This window comes from Ostrinia furnacalis, unplaced genomic scaffold (assembly GCF_004193835.3).
Source record: "Ostrinia furnacalis isolate ACB-3 unplaced genomic scaffold, ASM419383v2 OfSCF0859, whole genome shotgun sequence".
In the NCBI taxonomy this organism is placed as follows: domain Eukaryota; kingdom Metazoa; phylum Arthropoda; class Insecta; order Lepidoptera; family Crambidae; genus Ostrinia; species Ostrinia furnacalis.
In genome coordinates, this window is record NW_021131098.1 from 156,343 (window position 1) to 181,376 (window position 25,034).

At 36.1% G+C, this 25,034-nt stretch overlaps 6 protein-coding genes across 7 annotated transcripts; 3 read left to right on the forward strand and 3 right to left on the reverse strand.

Annotated features, from left to right (window-relative positions):
• Nucleotides 1-71: 71 nt before the first annotated feature.
• Nucleotides 72-5,623, reverse strand: LOC114350271 (uncharacterized). Of its 2 annotated transcripts, none has more exons than XM_028301003.1 (2): nucleotides 4,413-5,623; nucleotides 72-4,381 (listed from the first exon to the last, which is right to left on the reverse strand). In XM_028301003.1, exons 1-2 carry the CDS (start codon nucleotides 5,460-5,462, stop codon nucleotides 4,310-4,312), a joined length of 1,122 nt encoding a protein of 373 aa, XP_028156804.1. In that variant the 5' UTR covers nucleotides 5,463-5,623; the 3' UTR covers nucleotides 72-4,309. The 2 variants fall into 2 exon arrangements, with proteins under 2 accessions (XP_028156804.1, XP_028156803.1); XM_028301002.1 differs by having other exon boundaries at nucleotides 72-4,377; nucleotides 4,409-5,623.
• A 92-nt stretch (nucleotides 5,624-5,715) lies between these two features.
• On the forward strand, nucleotides 5,716-14,691 carry DNApol-zeta (DNA polymerase zeta catalytic subunit). The gene is given in 21 exon segments (XM_028300985.1): nucleotides 5,716-5,804; nucleotides 5,882-6,003; nucleotides 6,079-6,207; nucleotides 6,586-6,680; nucleotides 6,823-6,857; nucleotides 6,860-7,624; nucleotides 7,703-7,883; nucleotides 7,961-8,055; nucleotides 8,136-9,298; nucleotides 9,377-9,487; nucleotides 9,566-10,250; nucleotides 10,387-10,578; nucleotides 10,750-10,870; nucleotides 10,946-11,190; nucleotides 11,260-11,420; nucleotides 11,526-11,663; nucleotides 11,750-11,887; nucleotides 11,991-12,181; nucleotides 12,783-13,007; nucleotides 13,841-14,036; nucleotides 14,522-14,691. Coding segments are annotated over 21 exon segments (5,166 nt in total). The 5' UTR covers nucleotides 5,716-5,788; the 3' UTR covers nucleotides 14,684-14,691.
• A 92-nt stretch (nucleotides 14,692-14,783) lies between these two features.
• Nucleotides 14,784-16,566, reverse strand: LOC114350264 (uncharacterized). Its single transcript, XM_028300986.1, has 5 exons — nucleotides 15,987-16,566; nucleotides 15,776-15,898; nucleotides 15,543-15,689; nucleotides 15,214-15,435; nucleotides 14,784-15,137 (listed from the first exon to the last, which is right to left on the reverse strand). The coding sequence occupies exons 1-5, from the start codon at nucleotides 16,452-16,454 to the stop codon at nucleotides 14,862-14,864; spliced, it is 1,236 nt and encodes a 411-aa protein (XP_028156787.1). The 5' UTR covers nucleotides 16,455-16,566; the 3' UTR covers nucleotides 14,784-14,861.
• A 138-nt stretch (nucleotides 16,567-16,704) lies between these two features.
• QIL1 (MICOS complex subunit MIC13 homolog QIL1) lies at nucleotides 16,705-17,512 on the forward strand. The gene is made up of 3 exons (XM_028300990.1): nucleotides 16,705-16,857; nucleotides 16,980-17,136; nucleotides 17,230-17,512. The coding sequence occupies exons 1-3, from the start codon at nucleotides 16,850-16,852 to the stop codon at nucleotides 17,428-17,430; spliced, it is 366 nt and encodes a 121-aa protein (XP_028156791.1). The 5' UTR covers nucleotides 16,705-16,849; the 3' UTR covers nucleotides 17,431-17,512.
• Nucleotides 17,513-17,802: 290 nt separating this feature from the next.
• LOC114350266 (proliferation-associated protein 2G4) lies at nucleotides 17,803-21,806 on the reverse strand. Its single transcript, XM_028300989.1, has 8 exons — nucleotides 21,640-21,806; nucleotides 21,208-21,442; nucleotides 20,867-21,020; nucleotides 20,383-20,604; nucleotides 19,982-20,074; nucleotides 19,585-19,698; nucleotides 19,192-19,338; nucleotides 17,803-18,885 (listed from the first exon to the last, which is right to left on the reverse strand). Exons 1-8 carry the CDS (start codon nucleotides 21,722-21,724, stop codon nucleotides 18,796-18,798), a joined length of 1,140 nt encoding a protein of 379 aa, XP_028156790.1. The 5' UTR covers nucleotides 21,725-21,806; the 3' UTR covers nucleotides 17,803-18,795.
• Nucleotides 21,807-22,862: 1,056 nt separating this feature from the next.
• On the forward strand, nucleotides 22,863-25,016 carry LOC114350265 (UPF0415 protein C7orf25 homolog). The gene is made up of 8 exons (XM_028300988.1): nucleotides 22,863-23,149; nucleotides 23,345-23,528; nucleotides 23,618-23,754; nucleotides 23,857-24,035; nucleotides 24,116-24,327; nucleotides 24,425-24,559; nucleotides 24,654-24,796; nucleotides 24,889-25,016. The coding sequence occupies exons 1-8, from the start codon at nucleotides 22,997-22,999 to the stop codon at nucleotides 24,970-24,972; spliced, it is 1,227 nt and encodes a 408-aa protein (XP_028156789.1). The 5' UTR covers nucleotides 22,863-22,996; the 3' UTR covers nucleotides 24,973-25,016.
• The last annotated feature ends 18 nt before the right edge of the window (nucleotides 25,017-25,034 follow it).

Below are 25,034 nucleotides of genomic sequence, written 5' to 3' on the forward strand. Positions count from 1 at the left end.
TTTTTTTTTTTTTTTTTTTTTTTGGCTCGCGCGGCTTGCGCATTTGCCAATATCAAGTTTTTTTTTTTTTTTTCCCCCCCATAAAACGAGGAAACGTGAAATTAGGAAAACAAGGAACGGAAATCGGAATTTGGAAAAAGGATAGATCAGGAAAGTAAATTAAAAGATTAGATATTAAATTATAGTATAAAAATACAGAGATATTTACATAAACTTAAGTATAGGACATAAGTATTATACAGTTTTTTTTATGTACAATGGTTAATTGTACATAAAAAAACAATCAAACTTTTAAGTTATTTACATTGATAAAATCACAGATGAATTTATGAATATTTACATCATTAAGACTAAGTAATGCTAATATGGTGGTAGGGAAAGGAATTTTATGGGAAATGAGATTATTTATAAAGGAATCACGGTTGATAAGAGGACATGAAAAGAAAATATGGTTCAGATCACCTTCGTCCAACCCACACTCGCATAATGAACTATTTAAAATATGAAGTCTGGCCAGATGCACCGGAGTGCAGACATGACCTAACCTCATTCGGATTAACATTGAGGTAACATTTTTACCAAACTTAGATTTAAAAAACCAAGGTTTGCGCGGAATTTGAGGCTGAATAAGTGAATACAATTTACCTTTAGACAGACTCGACCATTGCCATAAACTGGTCCATGTATCATATAGGTAAGCTTTTGGTAAATTTAACAAATCGTGACTATAGTTTTTAAATGGAAACATGTCACCACAGTATATAGCTTCATTAGCGACGCGGTCTGCAGTTTCATTTCCTAAAATTCCGCGATGACCCGGAACCCAAGCAAATTGAATTGAATATCCCTTCAGTGAACATTCAAAGGCAATCTTTCTTGTATCAAAAATAATAGGATATGGAGTTTTATGATGGAATGGAAATTTTTCCAATGCCTGAAGGGCACTTAACGAATCTGTGAAAATAATGGCTCTTTTCAATTTCATTACACGAATATATTCTACTGCCTTAAACAAGCCAAAACATTCCCCTGTGAATACCGAAGACTCAGGAGGAAGCTTCACTTTTTGTACTATTTTAGATTGCGAGTGAAATACACCCACGCCTACACAGCCAGAATTGGAATGTTTAGAAGCGTCTGAAAAAATATGGTGATAATCATTAAATTGTGTATCAGTAATAAACCTAAAATTATCCTTAATGTAAGGGTCTAACTTATCAAAAAGGTTGTAATGAATTACCGGGGAAAAGGTTAAGACTTCATATGAATTGGAAAACAGAGGAAGAAGATTAGAGCAATGAGTAGGAGAAGTGAGGGACAAGAACTTTTGGTAACTAATTAATATACAGGGCAAAGACTTATGAGACCAATAACTATCAGAGGATACCTCTTGGAGAGCCTGGAGATTGGATATAAGAGGATGGTTATTTAACTGAATAACTCTGAAAATAAATCTGTCAGATAGATACTGTCTTCTTAGATGGAGTGGGGGCTCACAGGTTTCAACCTGAAGAGCATTTATCGGGCTAGACCTCATCGCACCCGTAATAATTCTTAAAGCCTTATTTTGGATTAAATCCAGCTTTTTAAACGCTGAAACATTTGCAGGTTCCAATAGAAATGTGCCATAATCTAATATACTCCTAATTAATGCGTTATATATCAATTTCATAGAAAAAGGATGAGCTCCCCACCAGACGCCTGAAAGGCATCTTAGCATATTAAGAAGTTTTTCACACTTGTTGGAAACAAAGTTACAATGAGGAACTCCGGTAAGTTTTGAATCAAGGATTACACCCAGAAACTTGTATTCATTGAGAATAGGAATAACATTATTAACATAGTACAACTGAAAAGGAGTAGGATTGCGCATACGAGAAAAAATAACTACAGCGCTTTTAGCTACTGATAAATTCATACCATTTTCATCCATCCAGATTTTAAGCAGATTAAGAGAGTTCTGTAATAGGTTTTGAGTTTGCCCTACAGACGGGCTAGATTGATAAAGTAATAAGTCGTCTGCGTACTGAAGTATTTTTATATTATTGCCTAAAGATGAAGCTAGATCATACGTGTATATATTATATAGAAGGGGGCTTAACACAGACCCTTGAGGTAATCCTCTCCACACTGAGCGCTTTGTTTCTGAGTCGGCGACCGGAAGTATTAAACACCGCTGAGATAAAATCTTTAAAATAAAATTACATAGCAAATGGGGCACTTTTAACGCATTTAACTTAGTTTTTAAAACAGATAAAAGAACATTATCATATGCAGAATTTATGTCTAGGAACACCGCTATGGGAGACTCATTTAACGTAAGGGAATACCGAATATCAGATACAAATATACTAATACTATCTAATGTGGATTTCCCTTTTCTGAAACCATATTGGCTATTGGCTAACAGGCTGTTACTTTCAATATACCATTCTAGGCGATTTTTAATCAGACGTTCTGCTAATTTAAGTAGCACCGACGATAACGATATTGGACGGTATGAAGAAATGTCGGAAGAAGGTTTGCCTGGTTTCAGAATCGGTAATACAATCTGTGATTTCCAAGATGGAGGAATGTCACCTGTCAACAATATGTCATTGATGATGGATAAATAATAACAAAGGATGCTATTGGAAATGTTGGCTAAAAATGCATAAGAAATCCCATCTGCTCCAGGAGCAGAGTCTTTGGCGTTAGCAATAGCGCCTTTGAGCTCAGTTATAGTGAAGGGAGAATTTAGACCAATCAATTCTTGCGAAGAATATGGAAAAAGGCTAATGTTTTCTGGTACCCAGGGTGGGGCTAACTTATCAAGAAACTCGTCCGCTAGAGATACAGGAACTGTGCTGAAAGAAGAGTCTGTCATAGCTGATCTAAATCTTTTAATATTGCGCCACACTAAGGTCGGAGGAGTGTTTGGTGAAATAGAATCACAAAACTTCCTCCATCCATCGAACTTCTTCATTTTAAACAGTTTTCGCGTATCAGCTGTAATTTCTAAGAGTATATTATAATTATCTTCATTCATATTATTTTTATAGTTTATTTCGGCCTCTTTACGATTTTTGATAGCTATAGTGCAGTCTTTATCCCACCAAGGGGGGGAAGGTATTTTTGTAGGGGTAGTCTTTTTAGGAAAAATTTCATTAGCGGCATCTACTAAAATATTAGCCAAAGCAGCAGCACAAGAACTAAGGTTATTTGAATCGAAAACTGGAAGTAATGATGCTCTTCTTTCAACACAACTCCTGTACTGGTTCCACTGAGTAACTGATTTACTAGGGATGGAGTATCTGAGCCGAGAACAGTGGCTAGAGTTTGTTGACCTTATGGATGGAAAAGAGATAATGATCGGAAAATGGTCACTGCCGAAAGTTGACTGTAATGTTTCCCAGGATAGTGTAGAAGCCAGGCTAGGGGTGCAAATTGATAGGTCAACAACACTATTGTTTTGACCAGGTTGAGAACGACGGGTGGGTGCTCCTGTATTTAAAATACAAAGGTTATGTGCATCAAACATTTCAATAAAATCTTCACCAAAACTATTAGTTAGCGAGCTACCCCAAGATTGGTGGTGGGAGTTAAAATCTCCTAATACTAGAAAAGGTCTAGGGAGAAGGGAGAATAACCGGTTAATTACTTCAGAAATATCTACAGATGGATGAGGAATGTACAATGAAACTATACAGATATTATACACACTTATAGCTACAATTGACATATTTACAGAATGGGAAGGTAGTGAGATAATAGAAAATGGCACTGAGCTTTTAACTAAAAGTGCAGTACCACCATACCCATCAGGTCTGTCATCTCTGACAGAGGTATATCCATGCACTTTAAAATTTTGCATGGGTTTGAGCCATGTCTCTGCTAAAGCAAAGACAAATGGCTTATATTTGTTTAGCAAGTATATAATTTCACTTTTTTTACTAACTATGCTGCGACAGTTCCACTGTAGCAGCTTAGCTTGCATCGCCATCTTGAATGACTCTCATACACTTATCAATTATATAGGCAGCGTGGGACGGTGAACTAGAATTTGACTTAGAAACAATATTAATAAGAGCAAGTATTAATTCAGGTAGAGATACTGGTGATTCTTTATTATGAAATTCGGTATTAATAGCACAACCATTAGATGGGGAAGGAATTAAGTTTTCCCTAATGATAGCCTCATGTGCTTCACGGTCATAGCTTTTGCCTAATGTGGGAGTGGAACGAGGAGTTTTGTATACCGTTTTTTTGTAGGATGAAACAAGATTAGGAGACTTATCCTGTACTATTTGGGAATTCGATTTTGCTGTAACTATGTCTGCATAAGACTTGGATACTGGTGGATGAATTTTTGAGGCTTCTGCATATGACATGGAGTTATTAGCCATAGAAGTTTTTATGTTTTTCTGTCTTAGAAATTCAGGGCAGGATTTACTTGTGGCATAGTGGAACCCAGAACACAAACAGCATGATGCTTTAATTTCGTCAGTTTGGCATGTGTCGCCAGCATGACCTTGGCTACACTTGAAGCATCTTGCTTTGGAACGACATTGAACTTTTGTGTGTCCAAAACGGCAACAATTATAACACTGGATAGTGGGAAAAATGTAAAGCTCTACAGGTAAGGCATTATAACACATAAATATGCGCTTAGGTAATACTTGTCCATCAAAAGTTAATACAATGGATTGAGATGGTTTCCAAATAGGAGCACCATCCACAAAGACTTTGTAATTCAGCCGCCTAACTTTTATAATTTTACCACAATCATCTGGTACTGTAATGTTTTCAATTATTTCCTCCGGTGACCAATCCGCTGGTATACTTCTCACAAGGCCCATCCTTGTAACATTAAAGGAGGGAATGAAGGCTTTGTAGTTTTTGGTCACTAAACTATTGTGAGTTAAAAACAGGTTCGCATGGTTGAAGTTCGAGAATGAAATCGAAATTTTGTTCCGGCCAATTTGCTTTACACTACCATTAACTATACATTGAAAGGAATTCTGTTTCAGGAATTTCCCAAATGAGAGTGCGTGCATTGACGGACCTTCATTTGGGCTAGTTTCGATCTTCTGAACATGGACTACGTAGGGCGCACTGTCTGATTCATTATACAGATTACGAGCAATTGGAGTAGGGTTGGACGGAGGCAAGTCAGAGATACTAGTTGCAGGTGCAATGACCTTTTGCTGTGTCTGTGGAACATCTTGGTGATCCATATCAGTAGATTCTTCTGTCATATTTTTAGCAAGAAGTCTACGTTCAATTTTAGCCTGATGTTTACGACTTTTCTTATTACGGCTACGCTTGCGAGGGCAAGCTGTTGAACCCGATGTGGAATTATCGGATTCCCAACCATGGTTAGATGTAACCGTAACGAAATGACCCGCCGGCGGAACATTACTAGCATCAAGGGAAATTTCATCGGGCGGCAGAGAACCGCCCGGATCGGGCGGGTCGTTCATTGCGGCTCCAAGTAATTAAATAAATAGACTCACCGGTAGTACAGCAAGATTTAAACACTATCTACATAAAATATATACACAAAACAATAAATTTACAAGAACACTATACAATACTGATCTATTTATATGCTAAAACAAATTTACAAAACTTTTGAACCAAAAAAGACGCCCGTCGCGTTCAACGTTTCCCGCGCTTTTTCGACAGACTTTTATTTGTTGACATTTTGTTCATACTCTCTAATCTGTGATTTTGTTGCGCGGTAAAATGGATATGAAATCAAGAAAATATGTATAATTAATCTTTATTTAGCAACATTGTTATTATCATGAGTCACCAGATTTGTATGTTTAAAGCTGAATTGTCCTTTTTTTATTTTCTGCACTTTGAAAATGTAAACACAGTTTTTCATATTTTTCAGCTTTTTCCTCGATAAATCCTGAGTTTTCTCTTCGAATAGTGGTTTGTGATCATTACTTAACGAAACCAGTACCAGGGCTTGATGTTATTTATTCAGATTTTCGAGGAGCTGATATTAAACAGGTTGTTATGGTTTGCATAACCTTAATAATTACTAACATCCTATACTTAATATTAACTCACAATAAAACGTTTCAGGTACCAGTACTAAGGATATTTGGACCTGCAACAGATGGTCATAAAGCATGTCTTCACATCCACGGCGTGTTTCCATACTTTTATATTCCTTGTCCTACATCTAATCCTGAGCCTCAATTCCTGTATCAAGTAAGTGTTGCATAGAAATAAAAGTATTTAAGTGCAGTCGACATTTCGTTGCAAAATAGCCTTTATTAGAATGATATAAGACTGTGGTGTGTTTAACTTGATGTACTGTAATCTAAGGCTTTCATGCATACATAAATAAATACTATTAAACAGGGCCGGATCTACCTATGGGCTGATTGGGCTGCAGCCCAGGGCCCCGGGGTTACAAGGGGCCCCCAGATCCCGCTAAAAAGTAGGCCATAATTTGAAAAAAAAAAAAAGTTGTCTGTAAAGTCGGTTTACGGACGATATTTTTACGTGACAACGTCATAAGAAGTTTCAGCCCAGGGCCCACAAATTCACGATCCGGCCCTGCTATTAAATTCTTTATATTTTCAGATAGCAGCAAGCCTAGATAAGGCATTAAACATAGCCTTGAAACAAGCAACATCAACAACTCAACATGTTTATAAAATATCGCTGGTCAAGGGATTGTAAGTTGCTTGTTATCATTTAACTAAAATTATGTTGCCCTTATAATTGAAGTATGTACTTGCATAAGTTGGAAAACCAATATGTAATGCAGGCATTCCTGTATCTACCTGGGTAAATTATTTCATTAAATTTTTGTTTTAGGCCATTCTATGGATTCCATGACAAAGACCACTTATACTAAAAGTATTTCTGTATAGTCCCAACTTGATAAAGCAGGCTGTAGAGTTGTGCAGCAATGGAGCCATTTTGGGCCAGACATTCCAACCCCATGAGTCCCATTTGAACTTCACTCTACAATTTTTCATTGACTTCAATCTTTTTGGCATGAGCAACATTGACTTGCAAAGGGTTAAATTTCGAAAAACAGGTATTTCCCAAGACAGCAACGAGCCTAGAAACAGCTTTGATGAAGCTACCCTCAAAGCTGAAAGTATATGCTTTTATGAAGCTGACTGTGTGGCTTCACATATCATTAATAGACAAAGAGTGGGTAAAGGTGATGGAATCGAAAATCCAGGCCTTGAAGAGGTATGGCAGCAAGAAAAAGAAAGACGAAAGCAGTTGAATATGTCAATGGCATCCAAATCTTTATCCCAGGGAAGAATTGGGGCTGAAGAAACAGAATCTCATCACAAATATGAGCAGATGTTTTTGATCAAGTTATCTGGTTCCATAGACACACCAGTGATTATTGAGGCAGACAAAAAGAGGGAATTGGAACAGGTATATTATCCTGCAGAAAGCCTGGAGGGATCTCAATTATTTGATGCAGTAGATGTGAGCATTCATTTGCCTGACAATAAAGGGAGGCTTAGTTTGGGATTGAGTCAAACATTTAGAAAAGACTTGGATGAAACTCTTGCTGAAGATATGGATGAAACAATTGTTGATGAGAGTGTAGCTCTAAATAGCAGTCTCTCTTTACATTACAGTCAAGTTCTTTGTAAGTATGACAGTCTGAATCAAGTATTTTTAAATAACACTATGTTTTCACCCTTATCAACTTTCAATTTTCTTTTAGTAAACAGTGAAGACTTAGATTTAGTAGATATGCTAAATGATATGGATGAAAAACCCATTGAAGAAGATAGTGTGATGGGTACTCCTGTAAATGGTGATCAAGAAGAAGATAATGAATCTGATGATGCTGAATATTCCCAGATCTACAATGAAGAGACCATCATTATGGATCCCCATCAAAGGTTTGTTGACATTGCTTAGTTTGTAAATGAGAAGATTATGTAATCCGGTTAATTTACTTTAGTTCATTATATTTCAGTAAAGATGGAGATGATGAAAATTCACCTTCATGGAATGATTCCTTCTGGGAAGGAGCAAACATACCTCAATTGGATGGCACATGTGATGACGATCGTATGTATTTCTGTTTTTATTTTCTCTAGATATTTACTGGGAATGTATATTACAATATACATACTTGTTTGATTTTTTAGATGTTAAAAAAGTAAGAAAGAGAAAGATGAGGTCTCTGAAATTGGGCTTGTCAAAGCCAAAAAATAAGAAAAAACCTGCTATTAGTAATGCAGAAGAAGAGCTTGAATCAAATGTAGATGTAAGTGAACTTGATGAAATAAATGTATCCAGAGATACAATAGATAGTATTTCTAGTTTACATCTGAAAAGAAATGTTAAGATAGAACCACAAAGTGTTATAGAGAATGCAACTGACTGTGATATTAAAGAAGATGATAATAATATGTTAGATTTAGTTAATAAAGTTACTGTTAAGCATGAACTGAAAGCATCTGAATTGTATGACATTCAAAATAAGTATGTTCCTGATGCTGGCACATCAAATGTAAAATTAAAGGAAGTATTGTTCAATAAATCTAGCCTAAACATGTCGTGTGAGTCGTCAATTGATGATGACGATGAAAAGAGATTAGGCATAATGAGCTTTTACGATACTTCAAAATTTGATATGTCTCTAGATAAATCATTAAATAATAGCGATATACAAGATAAAATTACAGATATTAAAATATCATTTAATAATAGTAATGTACCGAATACAAACATTCAAGCAACTGAAGAAAAAGATGAAAGTTTCAACAAATTAGTTTATGAAGACAGTCCATACTGTACCATATTGACGCCTAAAATTCGTCCACCCACAAGAAAATATATTATCTCTAGTCTAGAGACATACAAAATTCCCAAAATTAGAAATCCAGTACCTTATTACTCCGATCCTAATGATGTTGGTGGTAAAGTTGAGATTGGTCAAATGATATTGAAGTTACAAAGCAAATGTTCGCGCGATCAAAAAGCGTTTGATAAAATGTTAGACACAACCAGCATTGAAGAATGGCGCCAATTATTATTTTTGAAAACGAATGAAATGACAGAAGAGTGTTCGAAGCCTGATGGACTGAAGAAGTTGCTCTCGGGAAACAAGGAATACGTACTGGAGCCTTATAAAAAACCACCGACTACTAGTCAAGTGAAAGAATATCTCCAAAGAGCAGATAAGGTAGAGAAAACAAATGAAAATCACGAAGAAATAAGTAAAATTGTTGATGAACTTGATAATTCCCAAGTTATTGGTTTAAACGATGAAATTGATAACAGCATAAGTCTCGAAAGTAACGAAAAAGTAAGTGGCATACTCATACAAACTACTTTAAAGTAACATTGGCTTAAAATAGTCTATAATTTTGATACTTATTCACAGGATAAAACACAGTCCAGTCTCCAAGTCACAATGCAACCAGATGGGTCATTTCTGTGTTTCGGTACTGGTGACCATCAGAAAGAGAACACCATTGAAACTCCTACAGTAGAGGTAACTTAGGTTTAACACATTTAGTACTATTGCAATTAGCGATTCACGTGTAACTTGATTTCATTTATTCATATTTAGGTGGATTACCTCACGATTATGCTAACGGAAGTTCACACATCGGTAAGAGGTGAACTACATCCAGACCCAGCTATCGATGCAATTCAAGCTATATTTGTAATCGTCACAAACGACTGCCCACCAAACAGTTGGCTCACAAAAACAATTAAAGAAATACTTGTCATTGACGATACTGATCACACAAAATTCTTAGATAGATGCGTATTTAATGTTCCAGTAACTTATGTAAATAATGAAAATGAAATGATAGAAAAACTAATTGATTTAGTGAAGAAGCATGATCCAGATATAATGTGTGGTTATGAAATAGAGATGAATTCCTGGGGGTATATTCTTGAGAGAGCTCAGTTGCTAGGCATGGAAATTGTGAAAGAGATATCGAGGATTACAGAAAAGTATAGGCAGAAGCGATGGAGAAGTGAGGACAATGAGTTGGAAGGGCGAGTTATAGGCAGGGTTACTTTTAACGTTTGGCGCCTTTTTCGCCACGAGTTGGCGCTTTCCAGCTACAGTTTTGAGAACTGTATGTACGAAGTTTTAAAAGAGAGGGTGCCAAAGTACACGTTTGCGCAGCTTGCGAAGTGGTGGGCTCATGAGTCGAGGATGTTGAGATGGATAACAGTTGAATATTACATGACGCGACTGACTGGAACTGTTCGGATGTTGGAGAAACTGGACATAATAAGTGAGTAAATAATCAATTGCCAAATTCCTTCTTTCTGACTGGATATCGCATTCTCCCCTTGTGTTGTTCCTCTAATTATTATTGTCCTATGCTTTCCAATAGGTACCAGAACCTTGAAAGTGAAATTAAATTTCAGATCGGACATCGGAACTGGCAAGACTTTTCGGTCTTCAATGGTGGGAGGTATTATCTCGCGGTTCGCAGTTTCGTGTGGAATCTCTGATGCTGCGGGCCGCAAGACCTCTCAACCTCATTGCTCTATCACCCACAGTACGCCAGAGAGCAGCTATGCGCGCCCCAGAATGCCTTCCATTAATATTTGAACCAGGTAATGCTATTCTGCAGATATTCTTTGAAATTCTAACAAGAACTGTAAAGTCTCCATCTTGCGTTTAGCTTTGAAGAAAAAATCTTAATCCACAAATATGTTACTACGCGCCATGTGTGTTCCGTACTTCTGTCTCTGTATATTCTTATCTCGGTGTTCATATTTTTCCAGAATCGCGTTTCTACTCTGATCCAGTGATCGTCTTGGACTTCCAAAGTTTATATCCATCAATGATGATAGCATACAACTATTGCTTCTCCACTTGCATTGGACGCGTACAGAATATTAATGGGTATGTGTGAAGAATTATTTTTATATTTTTTAGCTGATAAGTATTGGAGAATAAATTGTTTTACTTTTATTTCAGTGATGCAGCTTACGAATTTGGAGCCTGGCGACTGCGGATACCCAAAGCAAAGTTGGAGGCTCTTGTCAAGAATGGTCTAGTACACTGGTCGTCAGTAGGCGTAGGGTTTGTCAAGCCGTCTGTCCGGCGAGGCGTGTTGCCCGCTTTGTTGAGGAGGATTCTGGCTGCAAGGCAGGCTGTGAAAAAGAGCATGAAGCAACAAACTGATGAAGCTGTTAAAAAAGCGATGCATTCCAGACAGTTGGGTGAGAAATCTTTTTTATCTCAAATTATTAAGAGTTGTAACCGTAGTATTAATGATAATTACTTTCTAGGTCTAAAGCTAATAGCAAACGTGACGTACGGATACACAGCCGCTAACTTTAGCGGACGAATGCCGTGCGTAGAAGTGGGAGACAGCGTAGTCGCGAAAGGGCGCGAAACGCTGCAGAGAGCCATCAAACTTGTGCAGAATAACTCCAATTGGAACGCTAAGGTATGTAGATGTTTTTGAACATGTCCTGTAGCAGACGTAATGTACTGAAGAGGAAACCTAAGTAATGGATACCGGGTCAGTGACCAAATATTCATTTTTCACTAGGTGGTATACGGTGATACCGATTCCATGTTCGTGGTGGTCCCTGGCGGCACTAGAGCCGAGGCTTTCGCGATAGGACAACAGATCGCCGACGCGGTAACTGCGGATAATCCATCCCCTGTCGCGCTTAAGTTAGAAAAGGTAAGTAAAATTTTAAAACTTCATTTTTATTTCTTTGAAAATAAACCCTAAATTGTAAAATCTGATAAAAATTCTGCTATGTATAGGTATACCAACCATGTATCTTGCAAACTAAGAAGCGTTACGTAGGCTACATGTATGAAAGCCCCGAACAGGAGAAGCCTATCTATGAAGCTAAAGGCATTGAAACGGTGCGGAGAGACGGTTGTCCTGCAGGAGTCAAGGTACTTATCACGATATGTTAATGTAGCTTTTCAAACCTGGGCTAAGAAACCAATGAATCGTTAAATAAAACGTCAAATTTTAAAATTAAACGTTAATTTATAGCTTCTCCAACGCTCGTTGTGCGAGCTATTTGAAACTGGAGACATGTCGCGCGTCAAACGACTGGTCACTTCCACTCTGGCCAAACTAATTGATGGCTCGATGCCTCTGCCCGAATTGTTCTTTACGCGGGAGTACCATGGACCTACTGGCTACCGGCCCGGGGCAGTCGCTCCACCTAATGAGATTGCTAAGTAAGTAAAGTAGGTCTTTTTTCGTAAGATATTTTGAAGTGAGTCCAGTACCTCTAGTACGAAAAACTTTCGAGTTCGTTTCGTTTGCGTATTCAAAGTGTCATCGAAAAATTTTGTATGAAAAATTAAACAGCGCCCCCTAGGGCGGCTATAATATTGGGGGCGCTGTTTAATTTTTCATACAAAATTTTTCGATGACACTTTGAATACGCAAACGAAACGAACTCGAAAGTTTTTCGTACTAGAGGTACAGAAGTGACAAAGTAAGCCGCCGGGTCGAGCAGAATTGCACAAAAAGCCCCTGTCAGGTCAAGCTGGTTGAGAACTTAAAAGTTTTGTCAATTTAGTTTATGTGAAGACGTTTAATCACTTAAATATTGTCGAAAACGATTAACAAACCGCTTATAAAAGCTGACAGTTGAAAGGCAAACTTCTCTTAGTTTGCCTTTGTACGGCAGGAGACGTGTAAAAGCTGATTTAATATAGAATTTAATAAATTATCTTCTCCTATGCTCTGTAGTGGAGGTCTGGTACAAGGGCCAGTTTTAGGACCACTGACATTTAACTGCTATGTCTTATGACTTAATTTTTTTGTCTCTAGGCGTATTGCTTCTCGCGACAGACGCGCCGTCCCCCGCACAGGAGAACGCGTCTTCTGGCTCGTTAGCGGAGGAACCCCTGGGACTCCACTAGTGCGCCTGGCGAGGACTCCAAGCGAGATAGCGAAGGCACCAGTAGAACCACACATCTCGTACTACGCTGCACGCGTTTTACTACCGCCGTTGCATCGATGTCTGTCGTTACTTGGGGCTGATGTTTTTCATTGGTAAGTTATACACATATACGTTCAAGTTTACATTTATGTCACTTACACATTCAAGTTTTCATTTATGACAATGACCCAACCAACTGGCATTGGAATGAGATGTTAACTATTGCTAATTTACTTTTTTCCTTTTGTTCTGGTTTTATCAACCAATATCTTATCTGGAAAGTTCATAAAGTTCATAGTGAGTTTGTTCCGGCGTTTCTTCTCAGCACTTGCCATATGTTTGTCTCGAAGCGCTGGTAGGGCCCAAAAGATAAGGAGACATGTAAAGTGCCCCATAAGGGCTACCTTTTTCTTTTTTTATTATTTTCTATTGACGTTCATAAGTGCCACTTGTGGTCTAAACTGAATAAATATTTTTGATTTTGATTTTGATTTTTAAAGTCCTCTGTGAAATTTGGTATTTTTTCGGCCGCTCCGAATCGGATTCAACCCTTACAATGAATCCAATTGGGAACGATAATTTTATTACTTTTACACAAAGTAGAATATCCTTTTTTTAATAAATATTTGGAAAATTTCACACAACACCATCTATTTAGCACCAAAGTAAGCTACTAATATGCTTGTGTTATGGGTGCTATATTCTGGTCCGGGAGCACGTAGAATTTTGTCCAATGACCCCAATGACGCGTAATTATATTGCTGTCGCGACTGTGGGACGGGCGCCCGCAGTGAGTGTGCGAGCGCGACAGCAACATAATTACGCGAGCGATAAGGATGGGTAGCTTGGGGTCATTGGACAAAATTCTACGTGCTCCCGGACCACACTATAGCTGAACCTTGCTTTATCTTTGCTTCATCATTACATCTGCTACCTTCAAATCCAGGTGGCGGGAACTAGGCCACACTCGCGCGGCGTCAGCTCGCAGCGCTTGCGGCGGCATCGCCCGCTACATGTGGCGCGTGCGATGTGCGCGCTGCGGCGCATCCGCTCCTGCCGCTCTGTGCGTGCGCTGTGCAAGCGCCACCGGGCTCGCTGCTACACTGCATGCAGCAGTGACGAGACAACAATACTGCTATACTGTGAGTTGTTGCCAAGAACTAGAAACTAATGCCAGTTTTCACCATCAATCCCTAATTTTTAAGTAACCCCTATGGTAACACATGACAGGCATATTGTTTTCATAGGGGTCACTTAAAAATTAGGGATTGATGGTGAAAACGGGCATAGTAGCATGGTTTTTGACCTTAGCCTGTTCCAGTTGGAAAATGTCAAAAAAGTGGTTGTCCTGCCAGAATCTTCTATATAACATTCCGAGATCTTAAAAGTATTATAGAATTCGTAAAGTAATTAATGGGCTTCTAACAGGGAAAGGTTTTCTTTACATTAAGTGAATATGTACACTTGATAACTAATGGCCAAAATATTATTTTTAAAATTGCGGTTAGCCTGGTTTCAGTTTCAATGTAGACACATATTTACGGAAAATATTGCTGTTAATTACTATTTACTGTTGTCTTTTATTGAGCTCTAACTAATGTTTTTTTTTACCAACAACTTACTTCAGATATGCCGTTCATGCTGTGGCCATGGTCAGTCTGATCAGTGTGAGAATACAGAGTGCCCTCTGTTCTGGCGGCGACTCACCGCCAACCACAAACTAAATGAGGAGCGCGACATCGCAGCCAATCTACCGCCAGATTTCCTCGCCGAGAAATTAGATTTTTAAACAATCATGTGCAATCTTTAGAACTTTTAATATAATAAAATAATATTTATGTATACAAATTGTCTTTCAGTTATCAAGCAATTTGATGGTTAGTTTTAATGAATACACATTTTACTCTTTCGAAATGTATGTATTCTTAAGTTTTGCAGATATTTAATATAAAAGGCTATTGAAATATCTAAGTCATGGAACTCTTTATATCTTCTAATCTTTCGGCAAATGCTTCATTTAGTTCCTTAAACTCTGGGATAGTTTTTTCAATGTTATTGTATATAGCTTTCTTCTCACTCTCAGTACAAAGTTTATAAAGAGTAATGAATATGGTCTGCATTTTTGTTTGTGCATCTTTTTCTTTGTGGCATATGTATAGCATCTTGATCAGTGTAGACATTAGTTTCTGGTTTTGTGATAGTTTCCAGACACACCAACAGTATTTGACCCAATTTTCAAGACACTGCAAAATAATTTGGTGTAAAAATCTGAGAATCAGTCAATAAGATCTTTTTGACTAGAGAATACTTTTTACCCACCTCTAATGTGTCAGACAATAATATTTCAGCAACACCACTGTTGCTGCAAGTATCCAAATTATCACATATCACAGTCAAAAACATGGTCCTCTTAGCACAGTGGAGTCTATGCATATGTATTATTTTGTTGATGAAGCGAAAAAATGCTTTCTTTCTGTACAAATTGGTTTCTGTGTACATCTGTTCTAATATTATACCCAATGTATCATCAACTGTGGTGACCTAAAACAAATAAAATTTATGCACTATATTTTTAGTTTGATGTGAGATCAATGGTTTTTCTTATTTGTTAAAGATAACTTTATTATGAATGTATTAAATTAGAATACCTTTACTGAAGATGGTAAAAGTTGGAAAAGAATGAACAAACAATCCAACACCCACTTAGTCACTTCCAAGTCAGATTCCAAAATTAGTTTTTTCAATACATTATAAATAACTTCATAGTAATTACCATCACTAAAGTGTTCTGGTGTCTGAAAATGAATAGAAATAATTTTAACAGGCTTGGATCATAATTATGTTCTTAAATTTAAATTTTACATTCACCAAATATACTGACCAGGCAATTCAATGTAGCCAGGCAACTTTTTAACCCTTTCAACCTGTTTTCGTTAACATAATCTTCAATTAGGAGCAAGGATATAGGTAGCACAGTTACCGGTTTAATCTCTATATCATAATACTGAAACAAATTGAAAAAACATTAGATAAATTGTTTATAATTTAAAACAAACAGGCAAAGCTTTGGTAAATTTTACAGTATACCTTACCATGATATCTTTTAAAATCATACAATATGCTTCAATGAGTGCAGGGTACATTTTAAATTCATCTGGGTTTAACTTTTTATGCAAGACATCTATGCTAATATCAAACAACTCTTGAGTAGTAGTATCTTTATTGCTCATTAGCAAATTATCGCACGAAGTTATTCCATATAATACTTCCAGTTGAATATCTAATTTCTTGATGCATTCCTCACATTTGTTGTTGTTCCACTTATCTTTGCTATCCAGTTGATAGTATAATAAAAGAATAGATGAAAGCACTGAAGATAGTGATCCATGTTCTTTAGGATCCAAGTCATTTAATAAATCCATGAGAGTTGGAAAATGTTCAGACAAATTAGTTTCCCATTTTTTAAATTCTGGATGATTCTCACTTTCCTCAAAGTTTCGTGAAAGCTTTGGTACATAACAGCGTTCAAGCAATTCTAAGACGCTGGATATTGAACTCATTGTTAATTTAAGTTAGTTAGTCCAGTTATTAATCTTTTACCAATTAAATTAAACAATTTACAAATGTATTGATTCAACGAACTTCACGTTATAACAATCGTGCGTTATCAAAACATATGACATTGACATTTTCACTTGACACATAGTGATGTTAATGTAGCCTATCGATGTATCATTTCTTCATTCAATTACCTGATTACGATATTAATTGGATGTTGACTTTCGATTGACGGGAAGATATACGTTCAAATAGCACATAGTGACAACTTCAGAATCGGTAAAATAGTTTGAGAGAAGAAAATAATTTTGAGGTTACCCAAAAATTACATAATTTTGTTTTTAGTAAATATCGCGCTTATTAATATAGAAGATTACATGATTCAATAGCTTCCAAAATGCTGAAGTAAGTTGATAAAACTCCTGAAAGAATATAGTCCAAAATGTGAACACTCACAGGCTACCTTTTGTTTCTCTGTTGAATTGAATTGATAAGTGTATCTCATTTAAAGTACAAATTGATTGCAGGTTTGGCATAAAGTCAGCTGTATTAGGTGGAGCAGTATATTATACAATTGATAAAGGAGTTTGGAAAGACAGTACAGCGACAAGTGCTATTTATGAAGATCTTGAAAAGGGAGTTTCACCTTATGTTGGTAATCTGAAAAAACAAATTCCATATGAGGTAATTTAAATACAGCTCTAGGCTACCAATATCTTTGATTTTGTTTTTTAATTAACTGAGATATCATTTAATTATATTTTTAATTTATTACAGTTGCCTCCGCTTCCATCAAATGATAGAGTATCATATCTATTCAAGTACTACTGGAATTGTGGAGTCAAAGCAACCTTCAGATTTTTAGTAGATCTTCCAACACACACATCCAATGCAACAAGCAAAGCTGTTGAATTTGTGTCTTCGTCTTTAAATGCAGTTGAACCAAGCACAAGTCCTAGTGAAGAAAAAGCAAAGTGAGAGAATATTGTAGAAAATTCATGTATTTATTTTAAAATGGTTATTGGTAATTGTATGCATACAATATAATTTCAAAATGTAATTACTTGCCTTTTCTTTGTGTAATTTACCTGCAACATCTGTGGTGCTGTATGAGAACAAGTACAAGTTTGCTGGTTGGTGACCGTGTAGTAATGTAGACTGTAGGTAAAAAAGTTATAAACCTATATTTTCATTGTCTGTCAGGTAGGTAGGTACATAATTAACTTTATTAGCAGCTTCAATTTGTCATTACTCTCAAGCTAATTTAATAATTTCTCAGATGTAAAGCTCTATCCAACAGCGACTTGCTAAGTGGTTACCAAGAGGTTCTTTTAGTAAAATAAAACAAACTTTTACAAAAACAGCCCACAACTGTGGCACAATTTGATTTTATTTCTTTGCTCAGTGTCACTTTTTACAACTTTTCCTAGTAGATATTATTTATAGTGTAGCCAGCTCCACAAATATGTTCACATACAATTCAAAAACTATTTCCAGAATCAGTTTTGAGCAGAATTTGTATGTTATAGATTTAAAAAATTGATATTTGTGCAGTTGACTCAACTGTCATTGGACTCATTAGAATCAGGAGAAATATCAGTCTCCTGAGAGTAATTACCAGTAAAATCAACAAGATGCCTACTTTAAAAATTGGCCACGTTTACATTCTCAAAAAACTGTGTCAATACAAAGATACATTACATTGAGACAAATTGAGATAGCACAGACATACAATATGAAAGGATTTTGTGCACGTCACAATGTTTAAAATACAAACATGTCACAAGGGAATGGTTCGCTTTAGTTAGGATTTTATTAAAAAAAGATTATGCTTTTTACAATATTAATTAGTGCTAATTATGATAACTTCACCATGAGAGGAATCTAAAATGAAGTTTTATGTACATTAAGTAGTTATTAATTCATTGCTACTGAAACAAAACATTAAAATTAGTTAGCAGGTTGAGATGACTGAAATGTTTATTTTCAGTATTTATACTATATAACAATGTATCAGCACACATTCCTTTGCAGAAACAAACTATTGCTTGTCAAAACTCACATACGAAAAGGCGTAATTTGTACATCATAAATCATCTAATACAATCAACATTCAATTTAATTTATTTAGAACACAAATGTGCCAATTTAATGGAATTAGTTTTGAAATCAAAGAGCTGTATACAATAATATTAACTACCAATTCTACTACAGCACACAAAATATAATCTCAGTATGCAGCTCTGTGATTTAGCAAAACATTTGAAGTATTGCTGGTTTCATATCCACTAAAGGGAGGTTGAGAAAAGCCAATTTCAATTGTAAGGTCAGTTGTAGTCCATGCTAGGCAACCGTTTCTGTCTCCATGGGCTCTTCAGCACCAGTTTTCTTTTTCTTCTTCTTGTTCGACTTCGCAGAGGAGTTGAGTAGGGACTGGAAATAAAAATAGATAGATCAGTAAAAATAAATGACCATCATAATCTATTAAAATCACAAAAATTAGAATTTTTACATTTGTTGTAATTGTTCAAACCAAAATGTAATTGAAATACAAACTGGCTCAAAAAAATCACAATTTCTATACCCTGTGCTTGTCCATAGCACACTATTGTTAAATGTGCTATGAAATATTATCAGGGACATAACAATCAAGTGCCTTTGGCATAAATAATAAGCAAATGCCAATTCTGCAGGTATAAAAAACTGTACCATGCAATTATGAGTTGTATATCTACTAACATTGAGTTCAGGGTCCTTGATGGTGCGATCGCTCTTGCACTGGCTCTTGTCGAATGGCAGGCCGGTGATGCGGTGCGTCCCGCTGGGAAGCAGTAGCGCCGTGAACTTGAACTGCGCTACTAGCTCGCCGGGCCGTTCATACAACACCTGGAAAAATACAGCTAAGGTCAATATGTGTCAACCTTTTTTAGAACTTGTCTTTGGAAAGCTGTGTGTATAGTTGACTATTTTCATACTTCTATAGTTGACCTTATGCTTACTCACTAGTAGTTTACTACTTATTATTATTATGTAGTTTGTTGTTTACTTCTTACTCACTATTGACTAATCAGATGTTTACTATATTTTATTGTTTTGATTGAAGAATTATTATTAGTACAATTCAAATATTACCTGGAAGGGCTCAATGAGTTTGTGGTTTACACATTCAACAACTCCCAGCCTGGCACTGGTCTCCTTGTCAAAACTGCGAAGGTTAAATGGCATGTTGCCATGTTTGTTGCGAACCTAGAACAAAACAATAAATCTTATAAAGCATTATTTATAGCAACACTACAGCCTGTCACACTCAATCATGTAATTGGAACAACAATAACATAAAATTTAATAGCATTTACAAAGGTGTGTTGTAAAATTCTATACCAATACACTACAGAAATGTATTGGTTCAAACAGATTACTTTATTCTACCCAATACTTGAAAGACAAAGCTATGATAACTTTATCATAAGAATTTAGTTTGGGTATTTGGTTATATCAACAAATGAGTAAACATTATATCAATACTGACCTCACTGTAGAACATTCTTGACGCCTTCAATTTCAACTGATATACCTCATCAGTTTTTTTGTATATTGTACACCTTGTATCCATTTCTCGACCCTGAAAAACATTTCACTATAGCTTTACATTTTTGGCAATTATTTAAAATAATGGTTAGTCAAAGTTTTGGACAAAAATTGTCAGTAAATAAAAACCAGAATGCTATTATAACATGCTAGTTCAGTTTTCACTAGTTTATTTCCCCTGAGTACTGCCAAGCACGATATTTATAATCGCACTTGGAAAGAATTCAGGGTTTATTATTGAAAAACAATTACAATTAATATTGCGCAACTCGATAAAGTGAAATCAGATAGATTAACAGATAAGTCTTACAAACACTAAATCAATGTAATCTATCAACTTACCACACCCTCCCCAGTGGAAATAAGCACATCCATTGCATAAACTTCGTAAGTCTCCATAGTGGCCTTTTCATGTTCCTTACGTTGTGCCTCTGATGGGTTTTGAATGATGCTCTTCTCTCCATCGATGCGGAACTGTTTGAGTTGGTGTGAGAGCATGCCCTCAATAGGCTTGCAACCATATTCTGCACTGATCTTTTGGACTACATCAGTGACTGCATAGTTCTATAAAAAAATGGTTTGCATAGTAGAAACAAAGATCTATTGTTTGACATAATACTGGTAATCAAGTAAATAAATTGTAAACATGTAGTAACTCGAGATCTTCATTTGTACAACAAATACAAATGTTCAAAAGTGTTTCTTTGTTGTTCCCTGTGCTTGTACCGGTACCACCAGGATAAGGTGGTACAGGAAAGATTCAGGGACAAGTAGTGTGTCTAATAAAAATGGCTATGATATTTTAGCAATGGAATGCTTACTTTACCTCATTTCCAGGTCGTAGCAACCTCAATGCAGCTTCACTAGCATAATGGGCAGCCAAAAGGACATCAGCTGCTTTGCCTGTCACCTCGCCACCTCCCACCGACACGGTGTGGGCCACCACAGCAATGAAACCATCGATGTGTGCTCCAAGGTCACTGAAACAGTGATTGTCCAAATTAACAAAGGACTCTTTACTAGTTCTATTCAGAGTGGTTGATGGCATATGATGTCAGGAATTTGCATCAAAACCTTGAACTTCACTATCGGGCCAGTTTTTTTTGTGTGATGACGGTTATAACCACGTCAGTGTTTAGGAACGAGGAGACAGTCTACTCTACTTACATCTTAGCCAGATCACCTTGTTTCAGGATGTAGTCAGTTTCACTTGGAATGGGCGAGAAGTGACAAATACAGTTGTTCACAGACACGCATGTAGAGAACGCGATGCCTTTTTTGGAGTCCTTCTCCTTCTTGAAAACTTTATTAGTCTCATCTAAGATTAACTTGTCTCCAAATTCGCAAATTTCTCGAGCTGAAGCTTCGGGAACACATTTTTCGATAACTTGCTCCAAAACACCTGTAATAGGATGATAGATATTATGAGACACACGCTTTTATGTCATCACAGTAGCGATTTAGTAAAGCCTTCTAAACGCGGCACCGCATGGCGATGACACGCGTCCAAAACCATTTCATCGACGTACTACACCGAAGTCCAAATCCCAAGTTCTGCTACATTGTCCTGATTGATACCACATTTGCAAATTAACTTACGATTCACAATTTGTCCCGCTAGCTTGTACTTGGTCACAACCAAGTCCTCCGCGATAGTTTTTTCCACTTCTTTATCGTCAGCCATTTCTCAAAATCGTGGTTTGGTTAGGAACTTCTCACTGATTGGGTGATCAGATGTCAGTCACGTGACCGGAACAACAAATTTATTAAAATGGCGGGTAAAATTTCAATGAATTAAAATATGAAATTCTAGGAAAATATTCATTTTTTTTAAGTCCAAGAACTATATCTTTTAACGACGACTTACACCAAATAAATTTTCTTCGAGTGAAAGCTATTTTCTTTAGAAAAATAATTAAAATGAAATTAAAATAATACTCATGACATATTATTTTAACGTTAGATTATGCCACAGAATCCACAGATGCATTATGGGCTAACAATATGAATTGTTGCAAGCCACGACACGACACATAATGAAAACAGTGATCATCCGAAGATCCGTTATTCCGATGATAAATGATCATCAATCACATCATCCATCACTAGCGAATTGAAAGAAAGAAAGAAAACATGTACTCAGGGCCCCGATTACGCTAATTTTTAACGTCTCCAATACAGACTCCAATCAGAGAATCCGTATCGCAGAATCGAAGAAATCGAAGAAGCGCGTCTGTAATTGGAGACATTAAAAATTAGCGTAATCGGGGCACAGGCATCGTATTCGTCGTTCATCAATTGGTTGAGGATTACGGATTTTCATAGCTCAATCTCATTGAGCTCAATCATTTTTTTTTTTTTTTTTTTTTTTAAATGGCAACCAAACCTCTCTGGGAGGTTTATTTCTGCCAATGTCGAGTGAAAAATAATTGACAAAGTTATCAATAGAACGTGGGTGTTTCAGTTCTATTGATTTTTCATGGATTCCGTGGAGTTAAGTATGCCCGTAAGCAGGTTTCGAGACGCCACCGGGTCCAAAGCGGGTTGTTCATACGACAACCCACTCGACACTCGATGCGCGCTCAAATTCGAAGTATTTCAATGTTTTTTATAATTTATCACTTCACTGCACTTTAGAACACAAAATAACACCAAATTTGTACACTAAAGTCCATTAAATAATAAATTGAAACCATTAAAACAGATCGACCATGCTTCCCGTTCAACTACCCTCCACGGAATCGAGAGCTCAATCATATTTGTAAAATGTCTTTGGCGCCATCAGCTGATTGTCAAAAAAAAACATACAAGCTGTCATTGTCAGTGTGTCAGATCAGTCCATAAAAAATCCATTTTTATCAGGTTTGATTTTTATCGCATGCATTTTCATGTTATTTACAGAACGCGAGATAGTTAAATTTTATTTTAAAATTGTCATAGTTCATTTAAAAATACCATGACAAATTCAACTGAAGAGTTGATGTGCATGTTGGAAGAAAAAATAAAGTTCGGTGATGATCTCATGGTGCAACTGGAATCGGTACAAAACATTGATGGTGTGATGAAATTACAAAGAAAGATTCGGCAAGAAATTATATTTCTGAAAAGGGTATGCATTTAAGTAATTTATTCAACGTGGAATGGTATACTGTTACATTTATTTTTTAATTAAATAAATTATAACAAAACACCCTTTTTCCGATGCTATTCTGTTAAATGATACCTTAGATTAATAAAACAATGACACTATGACTCATGCTATAATATTTTTTTCAAAAAGCTACTATTATTACTTTTTTTTTAGTTACTGAAGTCCAAGAAAGTAAAGATTGAACAGCTGTCTTGTTCAAATCTAAGGCACTTGGGTGCAATGGTGGATTGTGCACTGAGGCCAGGAGTGGTGGCTGTTTGCAAAGTTTTCCACATTGATGATGAAAGTAAGCTGTTAATCGACATAATCAGTGATGAAGGAAAAACCTGGACTAAAGGTAAAATTGTAAAGATTATTCACAATAACAAATTATTTACAATAACAATGTGTGTATAAATTTATAAATGTCTAATGTTTGTTTTATAGTTATTGCCCGGAACCCCAAGTCCCTTACTGCTCTGAGTACTGGCAAGGCTTCTTATGGTGCCCGCTCTATATTAGATCAAGCTGAAGATTATTTACTATGTGCCAGCTTGTATCCTTGCATGTATAAGCCACCAAAGGTAAATTATTTCATATATTATAGTTAATTATTAATATTTTTTTAAATTAATTTATGAATGTCCATGTTGAGTTTCTAACACATCAAATTATGAATGTTTCAGGTGATATTTGAATTTACTAGTGGAATTGAAGAAAGCTTGGCCAACAAACTTAAGACAGCAGGAGTCCTTGTGAAAGGTGATATTCTGCCTGATTCTCATGATTATGATGAAGATGATGACAATTCATGGAGTTCAGATCAAAGTGATGATGATGAGTCAAATTATAGAGAACTACCAAGGTAACTATAAAATACTTGTGAATCTGGTATTTGAATTTTTAACATTGTTATTTGTTATCATTAAAACTTTTTTATTTCAGAGAAAACAACACAGTGGAAACCATGTCACAAAGCATCCATGATCATTCAGAAATAGACACACTAAACCTAGATGTTACTGCAATGATGGCATATGTGAGTAATATGACGAATGGGCACTGTAATTATGTTTTCAAACAAGAAGTTTTAACACAGCAATCTGCTTGGGAGGCAGAGAGACCTGTAAAGCCTGTACTGGAAAGATTATTTGAAGGTAACATTACCTTGTACAATGATAACACTTCTTTTTAAATAATTATTACTTTACTAAAAGAAAAGATGATGAGAATAACAATTAATAACCATTTCAGGTAAAACCTTAGTCTGCTGTAAAACAGCTTGGGATGATTTTGAGAAAATAATTAATAATTTAGGAGGTGATATGGAAAAGAAGAGAACAGCAGAACTGAAAGAAATGGTCAAAGTTTTTCCAGATGATTATGGAGGTAAATAAAATGTATCCATCTCTGACCTTGTGTGTGACTATGATAATTATAATGTAATGTGTTGGTTTGTTTTAATACATATTTGGGATTTCAGGTTCAGATGACTACCCCAGGCAAAATCTCAAAGTTAGAGGTCATGTCCGGTTAAGATCGAAAATTATTTTTAATTTTGGACACAGAATTAAAGCCCTAACTGTATCTGCAAATGAAGGATTTGTAAGAGCTGCACTCCAGCAGGTAAAATAATGATCAAAAGTAGAAATATCTTTTATTTTTAACTTGATTAGAAACTTGTTAAAGTTGTTACTGATATTTTTTTATTATTTCAGGGTGTAACATATGCCTCGTTTATTCACGAGTCACGAGCTCTTACGGAAGGAAAGGAAAAAACTGCCGCCCAGATTTTATTATAGAAGATATACTTATAAATCTAATAAACAGCATTTTAATTCATTAATTGGTGAAGTTTTATTTA